The sequence below is a fragment of the Gobius niger genome (genome assembly GCF_951799975.1).
Source record: "Gobius niger genome assembly, chromosome: 10".
Taxonomy (NCBI): domain Eukaryota; kingdom Metazoa; phylum Chordata; class Actinopteri; order Gobiiformes; family Gobiidae; genus Gobius; species Gobius niger.
Window position 1 is genome coordinate 14546977 of NC_136861.1, and position 18090 is coordinate 14565066.

Here is an 18090-nt window from a genome sequence, read left to right on the forward strand (position 1 = left end):
GAGAGTAAGATTCACAGTTTGTCCAAACAATGATTGAATCGTTGAATGTGTTTTGGCGGGTTGCCGTGGCAACCTGCCCCCGTCTCTTTAGTTGAATAAGTATATATGAAATGATAATCCGTAAATAATGGTATTGTTGCGTTATCGCAATTGTTAAAAATATGAATAAACATGTATCATTGGTGCCTGATTGTAGCTACATTTTGCTTTTTTCTGCCTTTCATTTTTAATCTGTGGATAAATTCGTATTTTAATTAAAAAGTTAATCAAAAAAATGTGGTACGTGTGATTTGTTTTCTGTGGGGTTTTTGCATGCAGGTTCTGTTCTATTGTTGCCCAAAGTAGTTTGTTGTGTTGGCCATTTGTATGTTTGTCCTGGCTAAGATACAGATATGGCATCTCTGGAAGGGCCCATATATGGTCATGTTTGAAAAGAGTTAAAGGGACACTGCGTAACATCTGGGACTATATTGTTGCCATCAATACAAAAATGTTCCCAATGACCAGCTCGACACAGAAAATACTATTACTGCAGTGGGTTATCAAAGGATGGATTTGGATGAGGACCCTCACATCGCCATGGAGACGAGCTGGAGACGTACTCACTCCGGGTAAAGTTACACTCAAGTCTTAAGAGAGATGAGCCGCTCACAGCAAAGGCACATGTTTGTTTGTACTTTGATGAGGTGTTTCTCATATCTGTCATAAGATAGATGCTTGTATTTAAAGGAATAGGCTACCGTTTTTACATACTGAGATATGTTCTTACCTTAGCTTTGACGACTTCTTTAGGACCTGTCTGATCTTCGCCCGTGCCTTCAATCACGTAAACACAGCACAGACGGCGTTAGCTTTTAGCCTCTCCCTCTCTCCACTATAGCTCCAAAACAGGTCAAGATAGAAGCTACCAAGCTCTTCCACGTTTTCCCTATTTAAATATGGTTACATGAAGTGTTACACTACAAAGTATAATTACACAAAATTAAACAATGTGGATTTTCTAAGCGGATAAAAGGGGGGACTATAATGTAAGGCGTAATAATACCAGGAGTAATTTGGCATCCGCACAGTAAAGTGAAGATTACTGCGCAGTAAAGTGAAGATTACTGCGCAGATTTCGAACTACTCCTGGTATTATTACGCCTTACAATATAGTCCCCCCTTTTATCTGCTTAGAAAATCCACATTGTTTAATTTTGTGTAATTATACTTTGTAGTGTAACACTTCACGTAACCATATTTAAATAGGGAAAACGTGGAAGAGCTTGGTAGCTTCTATCTTGACATGTCTTGACATTTCTTCTTTCATCATCTATTTTTATGGCTGAATTTCACAGTCACAGCAGCGGTTTCGGTTTGCATTGTACACTATTTTTTGCTTAGCCTGTTACCGTAATCAGGGCGCTGGGGTTAGGGTTAGGAACGGCAAATGTGATGTAAGTAGTGTTTCACTCACACAAATCTCACACATATGTTATGAAACTAGGTCTTGGCTTTCAAATAGACTGTAAGCTCTCCAGTCAATACTCTTTGAGATTTGTATAGATTTGCATAATTGCTAACCCTCACCCTAAGGTGGAAGGTAACAGGTTGTTGTCAGTATTGTCCATTTTGAGTTTCAATATAACAATTTAACCTCATTCCTAGGTTTGAATAAATGCTTCCAAATCAGAAGAAATTAAATAACGCACAGATCATTTGCATCATCGAAAAGATTTAAATTGGACTTGATGTCTTTTGTATCAACTCTGATCACAAGAGTACCAGGTTTATTTCACTAAGGGAAAGTGTGGAGCTATAGGAATAACCTATTAAACTCATTTATATGGCCCATCAACATTTAAAGCTGCATTATGCAAGTTTTTATTCGGATATTAATTTGATATTTGGGCGTATTTGACCTTGTAGTGACCCAGCAGCTGCATGAGTGGTCAACACAGTGCCTTTACTTTCGATCACAGTGGTCTCAGACGCTCCAGGGTCCATTGTTGTGTAGGTTTTCTGGTGAGAGGGTCCGTCAGCCGTGAAAACCTCCTTAACAATTGATCATGGACCACTGTGATGAAAAGCAAAGGCGGCGTGCTGACAACTCATACAGCCGCTGGGTCACTACAAGGTCAAATAGCCTTAAGAAGATGTTCCAAGGCTGGATATGAGCAGCAGGAATGTCAGATCAAAATGCAGATACCGCCTGCAAAGAACAGAAAGATAAACTAATATGATCTAATATAACCCAGGACGAATCAAACTGTGTGACTCTACTTTACATAAGCCCGATTATGTTGCACAAAGGATGTGGTTATTTTTAAGTTTGACAATGTGGAACCGTGATGTGAAACTTGCTGAATCTGCAGCAGAGGAAGTGTGACAACAACAACGTGATTTCCATCTGAGCTGGACGTGACCAGCGTGACTGCAGAACAGAACACATTAAGCAATAACAAGTTAGTCTACTCTATTACTTACACTCAAATCGTGTCTCATTTTGGAAAACTGACAGTGATTTTAAAAAGATTACATTAAAAACTATATGTATGGTCAAATTGTGGTCAAATTGAAAGAATTCAGTGTCATATCAGTACATAAGGTAAAAAATAGGCCTATAGACTATATTGTCAGATTGTATAAAAGTAATTAATACTGGCAGGCATTCAGCTAAAGGGGGGTAGGCAACAGTTTATAATTTGGTTAGCTGAAGACAAGAGTCATCATATTTTCAAATTCTCTCCAACAGGGAAGAAACAGAAAACTCAGGCCTCAAAACCTGCCCTCAAGTCTAGTTAGGTAAAGTAACAGGATAATCCCCGGGGTAAATCGCTGGGGAGTCCGGGGACTTTCTGTGTCAGTTCAGTTTTTCTTTCTCTTCTCCTGATCTTCCTGTAACACTCCACACAGGGAGGAAACAACAGGAGCGCTTAATCTTCTCCATAAAAGGCTCGTGCATGTGTGGGCGATTCCTGTTGCGTCACCGGAGCGCCCGTGTCCCCGGTGTGACGTAGTGAAATGTACATGATGCGTTCAAGGACACTTTATCCGCTGTGCGATCCCACACAATAAGCTCAAGTGGGAGATTGGGGGGGAGGATATTTGGAAATAAAATCAAAATACAGCCTATGTTTCATAAATATCTCGACTGCTCTATTAACACTTTACATGACATTTATGTTTTTGTTTTCTCTAGGCCTACCTTTTGGGCACTTCATCAATGATCTTCCTTTGAAAGCTTTTGTAGCTTAATCTTATATATATATTATATGTATATAAAATTGTAGTTTTTGTAGTGTTTGCTGTACGCTACAATAGTGAATAGCTCTACAACTAGAATCCAAAACATGACTAACATTAACATTGAGTAGCCAAAATATTTACTCAAGTGTAAGAACCATCACCTTAATATAATTGTTGTACACGTCAAAGTAGTGGCCCAAATATCTGGACTATTCAAGTAAGAGTAACAAGGTACTTAACTTGTGTAATGTGTAAATTTTAATATATTTTCAAAGAAAAGACTATAAATAACAGATATTAAGAAATCATTATGATGAATAAGGTAGCAGATCTCAATATACAAGTCAAACAGTCAATATTAAGATTTATTTACTCACAGCTGGCACAAGTTACTCTTTATTTTATTTTTTTACTCAGGTTAGAGAGAACAGGTGCTTCATTTTAGTATTACTAAAGTGGAAGTAAAAAGTACCGAACTCCTATATGACTGTTGTTGTTGTTGTTGTTGTTGTTGTTGTTGATAGTAACAGTCAGGCCAATTACCACTCTCTCAACCTCTTAACCCCCACTGAATCCGAGCGCAACAAAAAACGTGCCGGAAAAACAAAAATGCAACAAAAGACGCAATGAAAAAGCAATAGAAAAAGTAACACGACGACAGCACGTCAAAAAAAGTGATAAAAAAGTAACAACAAAAACGTGACAAAAAACGCAAGGCCACAATAAACACTACTGAAACCTAGTATTTGCACTTGTGTAATAGGCCTCAGGTTTACACTCGGTTGTCATTGTTGTTATTCTGAATGCCCAATTTTCCCCACGGCGCATGAACGCAGCTCTACTCCGCGCGTGAGTCATTTCAGAGCGTTTCCACGAAGTGCGTCCCTCCCACAGACTCCGAACAAAGTGAACCTGCTCCACGCGCGGACGGACACAGACTCATTCAGCCGGGATCAGGTCAGAGAGGACAATAACAACAACAGCGCGCGGTAACACGGGTTATATTTAAGTTATTATAAAACGATCGTAATGGGATTCATGCTGACGAAGATGCTGACTGTGTTCGGGGACAAAGGTAAGATCTTGATTTTTGACACGGCAAAGTATGACTTAAAAGTCTATAGTAGATCATTTTTTATTTATTTGTTTAAACTGGCCAAGTATGTGCCTTTATGACTGTTTATAAAGCTAAAGTAGGCAACTGGTTACTTTTATTTTTACTATTTACCTTTTTACTATCATCTTTGTACATAACATTATTAGGCAATAGGCACAATAATCACATCTGTATTTCCTATTGTACAATTCTGGCACTAGCAGTTTTTACCCACACCTGGACCGAGCACATTTTCTCCAATTCGGCTTTACCCAAACCTAAAAGCTTCTTGAACAAAGCGTCAAAATAGAGACGAAAACGATAATGAAAGTACAAGGAAAAAACACAACAAAAAATGCTGCAAAATGTGACGAAAACACGACAAAAAACCTACAAAAACAAAACAAAAAGAGACGAAACTATGACTAAAAAAAAGATTCAGAAATGTGACAAATGAGCCCTTACTTTGGCCTATAGGCTGTAAGCTTTCAGATTTGGATAAAGCCCGATTAAAGCAGGGAAGATGTTGCAATAGTTGGGTTTCTATCTCTACTTATTTAATGTATTTATTTATGAAGACAATTACTTGAAATCAAAGTTACTAAACTGTAGCATTCACAAGCAAATTTCCATCGACATCTTCCTTTTTGTGTGTGGTTTATAACATTTAGCAATTTATGGTTTCTGTTTGACTATAATGGGGCAGCAGGACAGTCATGCACTTATATAATGTTAACACTGTGGACATTGCATCACAGCCACCTCTATCTAATCTGAGTCCATCACTAATGCTTCAAATAACGACAATGAAGCAGTCTTTGAGCCTGCTATAATGTACTTTCTCTTGATCATGTGACACAAATTGCTTCGTCGGAGTGGAAACTAAACAGAATTTCCTTGTTCCTTCTCAAACTTTCAGAGCACAAAGTCATCATTGTGGGTTTGGACAACGCTGGGAAGACGACAATCCTCTACCAATTGTGAGTTTACTTTTTAAATTTAGTTGTAGCCTGTATATTTTTGGACTATTGTTATTATGACCGCTCCTCTACAGTTACTAAAATGGTAAGTCTAACCTTTGTGTTTCTTTGCAGCCTGACGAAAGAGGCCGTGCACACGTCTCCAACCATAGGCAGCAATGTTGAGGAAATCACAGTTCGAAACACGCACTTTCTCGTTTGGGACATCGGGGGACAAGAGAGTCTACGAGCGAGTTGGTTCTCCTACTACGGCCACACAGAGGTAAAAAACAACGACATTTAGATTAATAATTACAGCATGGACTGGAGATAAAGTTTCCTGGTTTAGACATATGGGAGGGAAAGTGAAGCTGCTCTTGTTGACCCTAGAACACTAGCGCTTACATTCATAACACCATCACTAACGCCGGGTGATTTTTACCCGAGATAATACACCCGGTAAAAAACTTCTAAAAAAAAAATCTAAAAAAACTTGACAATACATGACACATTTGAGTCGTGTTCTTTTATATTAAACTCATGTCTAGTAAAATGAAAGAAAAGCATCATGAGAGAACCATATAAAAATGCTCCAAAATTAGGAATTTGGGAATAAAAACAAATCCTAAAAAAAAAATAATGAAGATGGAAACTTGATTTTTGGTCCACCCATTCCTGGGATATGTGAGACTTCTCTGGTCAAGGCTCAGTGTCTTTGGCACAAACAGATGGAGAGAGAAACAAAGTATGTCATGTTTTGAATGTGTATAAATGACCAGCTGACTAAAATAACTATGTGTTCCTCACTTTCTGTGAAGCCAGAGACACAGAACTCTGCGACAGGAGCAAAGCTGTAGTTGAAATCGCAAAATAAATGTGGCAGCCCTGAATGTCAACCTTGAAAGGGGCAAGAGCCTGATTAAATACATTAACCCTACCCTGCCTTCTATCACTATCATTATGTGAAAATCCCCCGAACATGTGCCTGTAGGAAAAAGTGTGTTTTGGATTAGGAAAACACCCAGGCCATCAACGATGTCAAAGACAAAGCTGAAGCCCAGAGACCCAGGACACTCAGATAAACGCAGCATGAAAAGCACATAAATGTATTTGCTCGGGTGAAAACCACCGGGTAATAGTGTTCTAAGGTTAAGTATGTTGTGGTTCAAGTCCTCATTAGTTTCTTTAGCTATTTGTTGACCACCTCTTACCTGAACCAAGTGCATTTTCTCCAGTTCGACTTTACCCAAACCTAAAAGCTTCTTTATAAAGGCATCAAAATATCGACAAAAACGAGACGTAAATAAGGGTGAAAACACAGCAAAAAAAACATCAAAAGAGCAACAAAATTCAACAAAAAAGTGGGAAAGACGTATCAAAACAGGTGACAAAAAAGTGACGGGAAAGCAACAAAAATGTTACAAAAAAGCAGCAAAACAGGTGACAAAAAAGGAGGGAAAAGCAACAAAATCACGACAGAAAACACAAGAAAAACGTGACAAAAAGATGACAAAAAAAGTGACAACAACGCAAGGAAAAATATTCGATCAGTTTTGAAGGTCTTAGCTTTCAAAAGAGGCTTTACTCCGGCCTATAGCTTCTGAACGCCTGTCCAGTAGTTTTTAGATCTGGGTAAAGTCGAACTAGAGTAAATGTGCTTGTTTAAGGCTAAGAGGTTAAAACGCACTAGTCCTGATTTAGTTCTGGTCTTGATTTAACTTTGCTTCAATAAAAGCCTTTTCTTGCTTTGTTTCGGCACGAATGGTCAACTTTTTCCATTTCCCACAACTACCTTCAATCATCGCTCATTTACCCACTGTATAAACTTGTCGACTGAAAGAGGAAATGGGGAAAAAGCAGTTAAGATTTAGCAAGATAACCACCAACATCGAGAAACACTAGTCCATACAAAAACAAACAAACACAGCAATTAGGGGCTATAAAAAGATCAAATCAATTTCTTCAGTTGAGCCTGGAAATGTTTTTTTAGGCCAGAACACAATGACCCAGTTTACCTATTCATCTCCTCGGCTCTCACGACTCTTACATAACAAACAGCCTCGTAATTGCCCTTTTCGAACATTTTGTGCGCACTCTTGTTCTTGGAAGAGTTTCAGATAAGGCAGCACGGATGATAGGGACAGTCTGATAGCTGTGGATGTTATAACCAGGTTGTTGTTGTTTTGTACTAATGTTGTATTGGCTGCTACTGAATGTATGGAGTGTTCAGGCATATAGACTAACTTTGCACAATGAAGCCATCTCCCTAAATTTAGTTTGTATGGTTTATTAGACATGACCGTTTAGTGCTGAAAGAGCGGCAAACGGTCGAGTCACCACATTAAGGCTGGCAAAGTGCCCAGCTTATGTACATGCACCAGTAGCCTATGGTGCAGCACATGGTCAACCTGATGTTCATATGTTTGTTTTACGTTTCAGATTGTGATCTTGGTGGTGGACAGCACAGACCGGGAGCGACTCTCCGTCAGTAAAGAGGAGCTGCATCAAATGCTCGCACATGAGGTAAACACTGATTATCAGAAAAACAACTGTGATGTAAGAGGTCACGATTGAATCCATAGGTTGTGCTCACGTGACATCACAATATTCTAAAAAGCCTATGGATACAGATCAGCTGCCATCTCTGGAATCACACATATATGGTCATGGTCAACAGGAAAGGGGGAAAACAATTTGGTGAAAAATCTAAACTTTCTCTAATTATTCCAAAACTACTTTAACAAATTATGAATTATGAATAAAACGAGAAAAACTTATCAAAACAGGTGACAAAAAAGTGATGGGAAAGCGTCAGAAATGTAACAAAAAAGCAGAAAAACAGGTGACAAAAAAGGAGGAAAGAGCAACAAAAAACATGACAAAATAGCACCAAAAACAGGACACTATATTGTCTATTAATTCAAAAACTACTTTAGCCAATTCTGAATTCTAAGTATAGTTTCTACTAAATAAAGATACAAAGACATGGAGAGGAGCAAAGTGGTTCAACAGCCCATAAATACATACATAACGGAGAATGCGAACATGATGCCATATGTTAGCATCGGGCTAATGCTTACGGTTAGCTAGCGCGAGCTACGACTGCCGTTTTTTCACTTCTACTGAACAATCTGCTGTGAGAAAATATCCATATGGGCCCGATTTAGACTTGACTTTATTTGTATGTGATAAATAAGTTCATATTCCACCAGATATTAGCTAAAAAGATGCCGTCTGTATAGTTAAAAATTGAGGTGAAGCAACTTTTACTTTTAAAAAGCAACTTAAGAATCATCTGTTTAAAAAGACTTTCGAGAACAAATAGAGCTGCCTCTTTGAATACATATTTTTTACTGTCTTTTACTGTTTGTTTTAGTTGCTGTCCACTGTAAAGCACTTTGTGACCTCTGTCTGTGAAAAGCGCTCTATAAATAAAGATTACTTACTTATTTACTAACTGAAAATTCCATGGCGGTAACTGTGGCAACTGGCGAACTGCAGATTTTTTTTCGTTTTTGGCTAATACCTCAGTTCATTGTCTTCTCTGTCAGGACATATGAACCAATGTCCAATTTTCTCTGAGAGGTGTCCAAAAGTGGTGAAAACTCGGAAACATGAGCCTGATGTTGTCCAATTGAAAGGACTTTCAGACATAAAAATAATAAGTCAGGTTTGTGAATACTGATGAGGAAAAACATTTGTACTAAAACTGAAACAAAACACATTACCAACATAAAAAAAAACTGATGATTATTATCTTTTTCCCCTATTTCTCTCAATCTTCACTTTTTTCTTTTTCATATTACTCAATACAAATTTTCGTTTTACATTTTTTATACAGAAAAATGAGATAAGAATAAACTAGATACCTGCTTATGATGAAGAGAATCCTAGCGCCCCACCAATAATGGCCACAGTATAGAAACAAATTGCCTTTACATTTTTGGTAAAGTTTAATGGAACATACTGTGGAAAAAGTAGAGACAGTTATCACATACCACAGCTGTATTTCTCATGTCACACACACGGCTGCACAACGTTCACACCTTGTCTTTGCGAGGCAGGCGTATCGTATGTACAGAACGGAAATACTTTTAACAAAGCAGTCTGTTTCGGTCCGGGTGAAACTGCCTGTACTGAGTGTTGACTTCACAATATGCAAACAAAACCGCCATGACGCAACTGGCCCCATGACTCACAGAAAAGTCATGACAGGTTCTTTGTTGCTTCTCGCCGCGTCGGCATTTCTTTGTTTTCATATTCGACATAATGTTGAGCCGTCTCAGGAATTTAAATGGCGAACAGCAGCATTGTGCAGCAATGTGTTTAGGATTCAGACACAATTTGGTTGTTCCTAAAGTATTTTGTGATTCTGGTGCTAAATGTTGGCCGTGTTCAAAGGTTTATTATCGGTTTTGAAACAAGTCAATATTTTTGTATGTGCAGGTCAAATGTTCAAAGTACAAAGAAAGGGAAAGTGTACGGCAATCATTACTCAATACAGTATGAAGAGCTCATGTTCAAAAGCAGATATTTAAGAGACTAGATGCAATTTGGCCATTTTATACTCACTACTGCCACCTCTGGTCATACATGTAACTGCAGCTTCTATATTGAGCTCGTGCATGACGGCACTTCTTACCCGAAGTAACAACTTTTTGAGTGACAGTGCACGATTTTAGTCCCTTTAAGTTGTGTATTTTGATTAAGCTCTTAACCCCCTCCTGAACCGAGTTTGGCTTTACCCAAATCTAAAAGCTTCTTGAACAAAGCGTCAAAATAGCAACGAAAACAAGGATGCAAATACAACGCAAAAAAACACGATAAAAAGTGAGGAAAAAGCAAAAAAAGTGACAAAAAAGAGTAACAAGGAAGAGAAACAATAACACAATAAAAAAAAAAGCGACAAAATCATGACTATAAAGTGACCAAATGTGACAAAAACAACAAAAAACATCAAAAATCAAGGAAAAATGCGATGAAGAATGCAACAAAAAAACTACATAATCAAGACGAAAAAAGAGACAAAAACACATCAAAACCGCAGTGACGACAGATCCGTTTTTTTAATTGTTTGGAAACATTCCTGGCTTAGCTGGAGGCAGGAAGCTAGATTCCTATCTATTTCCATTGTAGCTGTTGTCATAGTAACGATAAACAGATATCTAACTGTTGTTGGATCAGATAAACAGATAATCAGATAAACCTTATTTTATCGTCTCAAATGTCATTCCTCTTGTTCTTGCACCTTAATCCACAACAGGAGCACATTTTTTAGTTGTAGTTTTACACTTACAATTGCTAGTTTTAGTTAAATCTTATTTCTCTTGATCACTTCCTGCCTCCAGCCGATGTCACTGATGATGTAAGCAGCGAAAAGGGTCTATAGGCTGTGAGCTCCAGTCAAGGAGAACTAGATTTGGGTCAAACTGAAGAGGAGAAAATGAGCTTTATGTTTTCATGGCACTGAAACAGACCTGGTAATTGCAAACACTGCTATGTAAAAGAGAGATTTACTAGCATACGATCTGTTTTTGCAAATTATGTGCATCAAAGTCATTAAACCTGTTCTCATCTGACAAAGAGAAGAAAATAACATGTTTATTTTGTTAACTACAGGCCGTCTTATCTTGTTTCAGGACCTCCAAAACGCTGCTGTGCTCATCCTGGCCAACAAGCAGGACGTGAAGGGCTCGTTGTCCCCGGCTGAGATCTCCCAGTGGTTAACTCTGGACACGATCACGACTCACTCGTGGCACGTTCAGCCCTGCTGCGCCCTGACCGGGGAGGGGTGAGGCGCCTTCACAATAATACGCTATTTTAAACCACCATTACCACTGCGTCATTTTGTGATGCAGGTCTTTAGAAGATAACTGTGGTACATAGTTTTCTTAAATAGCTTCTGATGTCATTTGGGATAACATCTAAACCACACCTGTTGTTTGTATGTCCCTGTAACACAATAGCACAACTGTTTGACAACCAACCTCCAACCTGCTAAAAACATGTTACCAACACCTCCGCTTTTTCTAGTAGAGGATTTAGATTTGTTTGTCCTGCAGTATAAACAGATATTTGTGGGGATATGACGTTTGACTAAAATTGCTCATTCGTAAAGGAAAAGAAGGCTTTTGAATGATTTGCACAGTACACAAAGGAATATTTTGGCTGACTAAAATTGGACCTAAAGGAACAGGCCACCATTTTTCCATCCTGAGATATGGTCTTACCTGAGTTTAGACGAGTTGATGCTTACCTGTCTGGTCTTTACGCCTGCCCTCAGTCACGCAAAAAGACATCTCCTTCTCTCCTCTATAGGTCAAGTTGAAGCCACATTTTCCCTATTTAAATACGGTTATGTGAGTAGTTACACGATCCAAGCATAGTCACACAAAAGGCCTTACAATATTGTAAGGCGTAATAACGTAATAACACCTATAGAATTGTCTGCACATAGCACAATATAGTATATAGTATACGCATTAACTCGTCTAAGCTCAGGTAAGAACATATCTCAGAATAGGGAAAAACGGTGGCCTGTTCCTTTAAACTAAATTAAAAGTTGTTCATGAGACCAAAAGTACGATTTAAATGTCCAGATATTTTCGTCGACTAAACTATGACTAAATAAAAATGAAAAGGAGAGGCTAAAATCATATAAACTTCCCATGACAGTTTAGGAATGAGTTTGGACAAAAAACACAATCTATACATGCCTTTCCGTCATGTGACCTTTGTTGTTAAGGCGGCCATTTTGAATACCGAATTAGAATTATGCAGTACTACAACATGTAACGATATTTTTATTTTTATTTACTCTTACGCTCAAGAAGATAATAGTAAAAACTCGGCCCCAGAGACGCACGTTTGTGTGAAGAAACCAGTGAGTCAGTGTTTAAGATGTTAGCATGCTACCGGTTTGCATTTAGCTTCAGCAGCTCAGGTCTGACCTCTCCAAGAGAAAGCCCTGAACCACAAACGTCGAGCCTTGGATACAACATGTGACAGAGGTCGGAGCTGAGCTGTTACTGTAGTATTTCCTCAGTGTTCATAGAAGGGTTTTTTGTGTTGAAGCCATTGACAGTTGATTGCTAACCGGTAGCATGCTAACGTCTTGAGCAGCTTAAACACTGACTCAGACTGAGACTCTGTTGACATGACAAACTGTAAAAATCACAGAGAAAGGTTTTCTGTTTCTTCTTTGATGTGTTCATTTAGTCTGAGGAGTGAAGCAGATCTTTAGTAAATCCTGCTGTAGCTCGACAGATTTGCTGGTTTCTTCACATAAACTCTGAGGGCGTGTTTTTACTGTTACCTTCTTAAGCAATGATTACGAGTACATAAAAATGCCACTGTCAATCTGTTTTCTTTCCTTTTCATCCTGAGTAGAGATATTGTTACATGTTGTAGTACTGCATAATTCTAATTCGGTATTCAAAATGGCCGCCAGAACTATGCGTGATGTCATTGGAAACTCATGTCTGCTTATAAAAGGATCATCATCTAGAGAAATGTACAAAGGATGCACAGCAAACAAGCACTTAATTTCTCCTGATAGGTTTCCCACAGGCACAAGATAAAGTTCTGATCAGGTGTAGAGATTTATCTGAGAGTATGGTTCAATTCACAAGTACAAAACTATTTCAGTGGAAATCTTAAAACTTTTGAAAAATACCCGCCACTGTTGCTATTTATCAAAAAGATAAATGTGGCGCCTTTGTCTTTTCTCTGTTGCTCTCTTACTTTAATATTATTTGGAAAGTTTCTGTTGCTCGGTAGTGAAATTGTTGTTGAGTGTAAGTTTTTCTAAATGCCCATTTTTCTTTCTTTTCCTCCCTGTAGCTTGCCCGCCAGTCTGGATTGGATGCGATCCAAAGTTGTGGCAAATTAACAGTATTCAAGGGGACTTCACTTCCTCAAACTGAGCCGAACAAATGGATTTCCCACCAGGAGCCAAAGGAGGGGATCGGGGATCATTGAGAACCTCTGCTAATATGATTATATTTTGATAATCTGGCAAAGTGGACAGTGATTTGGAATTGAGCATTATGCATGAAAATGGTTTAAAAGAAAGCAAAGAACTACTTCATTAACTGCTGTAAATTAATCTAAAACACAGGCAGCATCAGAAAACTGCAGTGTGGACGATAACTCTCGAAGTATTTCACATTTTTAATCCTCCATTTGTTTACTAAAAGGGAATTCAACACAGTAAGGGGTGTTTCCAGCCAACCCAGTAAATACAAGTGAAACGTAGATTACATTATTGCCCAATCTGTTCCTGTAACCGGACTCTGATCGTTTAGTTGCACTTTCAACATGACTTCCTCCCTTTAATCCACAGAGAACACACCAGCTGCCTTTAATGAACCAATCGTATCAAATCAGATGTATGTAAATAATGTGTTTATATTATGTGGAAGATGCCAAGACTAATTTATTTGTAGCTGTTCGGGCTGTTGTAGGCCTTTACACAGTGATGTCTTAACGGGAATTAAGCTGCTCAAGACTTTATTTAAGTTGTTTTATTGTATATTGTTTAATGTTTTTGTAAATAAAAAACAATGCTGAAAGGTGATGTCTCGTTAAGGCAATATTTTTGGATTATAAAAGTGTAACGTACAATATGAACTACTATTTGCAATTATTGTAAAGCATCGAGGCTCTAGCTACCATCTTTTTCATATTTTTACAGAGGGTTTTTTCCACAACAGTTGACAAGAAAGAGTCTTTATTCAATCATCGTGGTTGTGTGAAGCCATTTATGGTGAAATCACTACTATTTTTAAATCATAATGAAAAAAGAAAGTACCAAAATGACCCTGATCAAAAGTTTACATACGTAGATGAGGTTCTTTATTTTTTCTGAGGGTAAAGTGGTCCATTCTTCTTGGCAAAAAGCCTCCAGTTCCTGTAAGTTTCTGGGCTGTTTTGCATGAACTGCACGTTTGAGCTTTCCCCACAGCGGTTCAATGATACTGAGATGGCACTAACAGCAAAACAGCATCAGCGAAAACACCTCCATATATAAGAGTAGGTATGGGGCACTTTTTTCTTGTCACCAAGGCCAATGTTGACAACAATGATGGCTTTCCGAGACAGAAAAGTATCATCACATCACAGGGGGCATCCGGATTTGAACCGGAGACCTCTTGATCTGCAGTCAAATGCTCTACCACTGAGCTATACCCCCATGTGTTGGCAAAGGGTTTCATTTGAAAATTAAAATGCTCCAAAAAAAAAACTCTGAAACTGATATATGATATAGACTCATTAGATGCCAAGTGACATATGTCAAGGCTTTGTTATAAGTTTGTTGATGGTTTATAGTCCATTTTCAAAATATTCTAACTTTATGAGATTTTTAATTTGGGGTTTTTACAAGCTGAGCCATAATAATCAAAATGATAACAAATAATGGCTTCACATATCTCACTTAGCTTGTAATGAGTCTATATTACTTTCACAGTTTACGTTGCACATTTTAACGATTTTGTAATTTTCAGGGTGTCACCTGTACATTAGGAAACGTGGCAGCTGAATTAATGGATTATTCTAGACAGAAAAGGATCATCACATCACAGGGGGCATCCGGATTTGAACCGGAGACCTCTTGATCTGCAGTCAAATGCTCTACCACTGAGCTATACCCCCGTGTGGTAAAAAGGAGACGTTTTGAAGATTAAAACGCCAATTAACTTATAAATAGGAAAATAATACTAAGTTTGAATCGTTTAATTGTTATTTAGTCAATGCTTAATTTACTGAGAAAAAAAAAAAAGTTTTTCATTTATATTTTGAAGAGATGTTCGATCGTTACACACCGTGATACATGTTTTGGCCACTAGAGGGGAGTAGATCGTTGCTGCCTATAATGGCTCATCCTTCAAAGTTTTATATGAGAAGAGATTCAAATCACATGGTGGAGACGTTCTTTTAGGCTGCATGTTATAGGGTATTTAGTTGGTTCAGATTATTTTTATTTAGGCAACATTATTTTCCCTCCTTATTATCTTACACGTATAGGTCTGTTCCACAGCTAGAAATACAGATCAACCATAGAGGTTTAAAGCCACGCGGTGTAAACATTTACCCAATAAATAAAATAGAAAATAAGCATTTGTTTTATGACAGATTGTACAGAATAGCCTTTGCTTTAACCGGCTCACCTCTCCTAAGACATGACTGTAACTTTACCGGGAGTGGGTGCATCTCCATCTCGTCTCCATGGAGATGTCCAGCAGAATTTGAGCTTTAAATAGGTTAGGTCCTCATCCAGATCCATTCTTTGATTATTTGGGAAATTAGTATTTTTCTGTGTCGAGTAGGCCTCCCTAACCCGTTGTGTAAGCCTGTATGTGAAACTAGGGGGCAGATCTCGGTGGGACACTGTATAACCTGACGCAGCTGCGCGCACGACCCTCCCGCTGTTTACGTCACCGTCTGCACGACCCTCAGATTATTTCACTAAACTCCACAAACCCCAACATAAACACTGTAGGACATAACTTATCTTTCTTGGGCTGCCAGCGTGTTGTTTTCCTTAGATGTTTTATGGCTCCCCACCCCCCTTTTTGTGTGCGTAATATTGGCTATAAATAAAACATTTTGGCCTTTGCTCATAAATATCTTTGAACTTTGGCTAAGACAGATCACGTTTCCATACAATAAAAGACAAGCAGCCAGCGTTTAACATTTACTACTGGCTTAACTTTTGCCTAATGTAAATTTATACTGACACCTACTGGTTTAACAGGAGAACTCATTCATAGGTATTGGCCTTTGAGTGTGGGAGAAATACTGTAGGAGCAGAGGTGGTCAAAGTACTTGATTTCATTACTTGAGAAAAAGTACAGGCACTACTGGTAGTATTACTCCAATACAAGTAAAAGTACAGATACTACTGGTAGTATTACTCCAATAAAAGTAAAAGTTGCTCAGTCAAACTATTACTTAACCGTTTAACCCCCACCTGAACAGAGCACATTTTCTCCAGTTTGGCTTTACCCAAATCTAAAAGCTTCTTGAAAAAAAAACGTCAAAACGAATGGAAAACAAGGATGAAAACGTAACAAAAAAGTGGCAAAAATGTGACCAAAATAGGATAAAAAAAATCCACCAAAAAGTGATAAAAACACAGCAAAAAAGTGAATAAAAAATTGAAAAAGTGTCCAAAATGCAATAAAAATGCAACAAAAAAGTGACAAAAAATTATGAAAAAAATAGCAAAAATGTGATTAAAAAAAAGTGACAAAAATGCAGTAAAAAAAAGTTACAAAAAGCTATGAAAAAGGGACAAAAATGGGTCAAAAACACAATATAAAGAGCACCCCCAACAAACAAAAGAATGACAAATGATGAAAAAGTGTCAAAACTCTGATGAGAACACGGCAACAGCACAAGGGAAAAGAACCATTCAGATCAGTTTTGTAGGTCTTAGCTTTCAAATGAGCCGTGACACTGGCCAAGAGGCTGTAAGCTTTAAGATTTGGGTAAAATTGAAGCGCACTCGGTTAAGGTGGGGGGTAAGAGTTTAAGTGAAAGTACTGAAGTCATTTCTGTGGGAAATAAAGCATTCAAAGAAGAAAATAGACATCAATTTAAAAAAAGTGTTGGGGAAAATAACTTTACAATCATGAACACTGTGCCCAAATTCAGGCGACTGGGACAATTATTCTTCCTTGTTCCAAGTCAGTGGCATTTGACTGTACATTGGCACATCAGCGCCACCTACTGTTCATAGAGTGTGCATTATGAAGTCTTTTAAATGAACTAAACAAATGTACTTTTTACCTTGGAACCTTTATGTAGAGTGGAGCAGAAAGTATGAAAATGATCAGGCTCAGACCCTGGCGGAGGGCTGGATTAATGATATGAAATACACATGATGAATGATGGGGCGGTCAGTTGACAACGACGAGCAGGGCCGAGAAGAGGCCTGGTGGTGGAGGAGGGGCGGAGGAGGGTCGCAACACAGCTGGGAAACGGCCGAGCGATGGACGAGGAAGCTTGAAAAAAGGCATCCTGAGTGATGAATGGCTGAAGCAGGAAAGCAAGCTGTGGTGATTGGCTGTCGTGAAGGTGCTTCTTGAGACGGGGCTGTGATTGGATGACTGGTGAGGAGCTGCTAGTGATGAGACAATGAATGAGTGCTTCCAGGTTGAATTTGCACAGAAGCTTCATTAAGTTCTCAACTAAAATACCACTCAAGTAAATATAGATCCTCAAAACTCTACTCAAGCACTTAAGAACATTTACTCCACTACCTCTGATTCGGAGTGGCATGTTTGATTGATACTGAAATAGGCTAATCAGTGACCGGGTGCTACACATTGGGTTGACAAAAACTGGTGTAAGTTCCATTTTTGGCTACCGGGCTGTGACTTGGCCTCCCCTGCGCTACTGTATGATGCAACAGTTTGAAAATAACTTGTGTCCCAAGGTCAAATTGGCAGTTGCCTATGACGAGAGAATCCGAGTAAACTCAATTATCAGACACAGAAAGCCAGACAAAACCAACATCACAATCTACAGTAACCACACGGACGAGTCACAAAGAACAGACAACGGTAGCCGAGCTTTTGATGTTTCCACAGCACCAAAATGTTCAAAGTTGGCCTCTAATTTTATGATCTTAAAATAATGTAATGGCAGGACGCCTGGGTCAGAGCATCTCCAAAAACTGCTGCTCTTGTGGGCTGTTCCTGGTCTGCAGTGGTGGAAGAAAAGTCGTGAAGTGGCATTTTAGGTGTGGGGCTGGGCTTCTTCTGTATACAATGGTATATGAACTGTTTATAGGAAACTGCA

The 18090-nt window shown here is 38.5% G+C and overlaps 1 protein-coding gene across 1 annotated transcript; it reads left to right on the forward strand.

The window, feature by feature from the left end:
• Positions 1–4254: 4254 nt before the first annotated feature.
• Positions 4255–13851, forward strand: arl5c (ADP-ribosylation factor-like 5C). The gene is made up of 6 exons (XM_079564614.1): positions 4255–4303; positions 5244–5304; positions 5419–5566; positions 7723–7806; positions 10923–11074; positions 13126–13851. Exons 1-6 carry the CDS (start codon positions 4258–4260, stop codon positions 13172–13174), a joined length of 540 nt encoding a protein of 179 aa, XP_079420740.1. The 5' UTR covers positions 4255–4257; the 3' UTR covers positions 13175–13851.
• Positions 13852–18090: the final 4239 nt, after the last annotated feature.

Coding starts and splice junctions, on each gene's coding strand:
- arl5c (XM_079564614.1), top strand. CDS start 4,258: ATGGGATTCATGCTGACGAAGATGCTGACTGTGTTCGGGGACAAAG. Junction 5,567..7,722: donor CCTACTACGGCCACACAGAG/GTAAAAAACAAC, acceptor TTTACGTTTCAG/ATTGTGATCTTGGTGGTGGA. Junction 7,807..10,922: donor ATCAAATGCTCGCACATGAG/GTAAACACTGAT, acceptor ATCTTGTTTCAG/GACCTCCAAAACGCTGCTGT.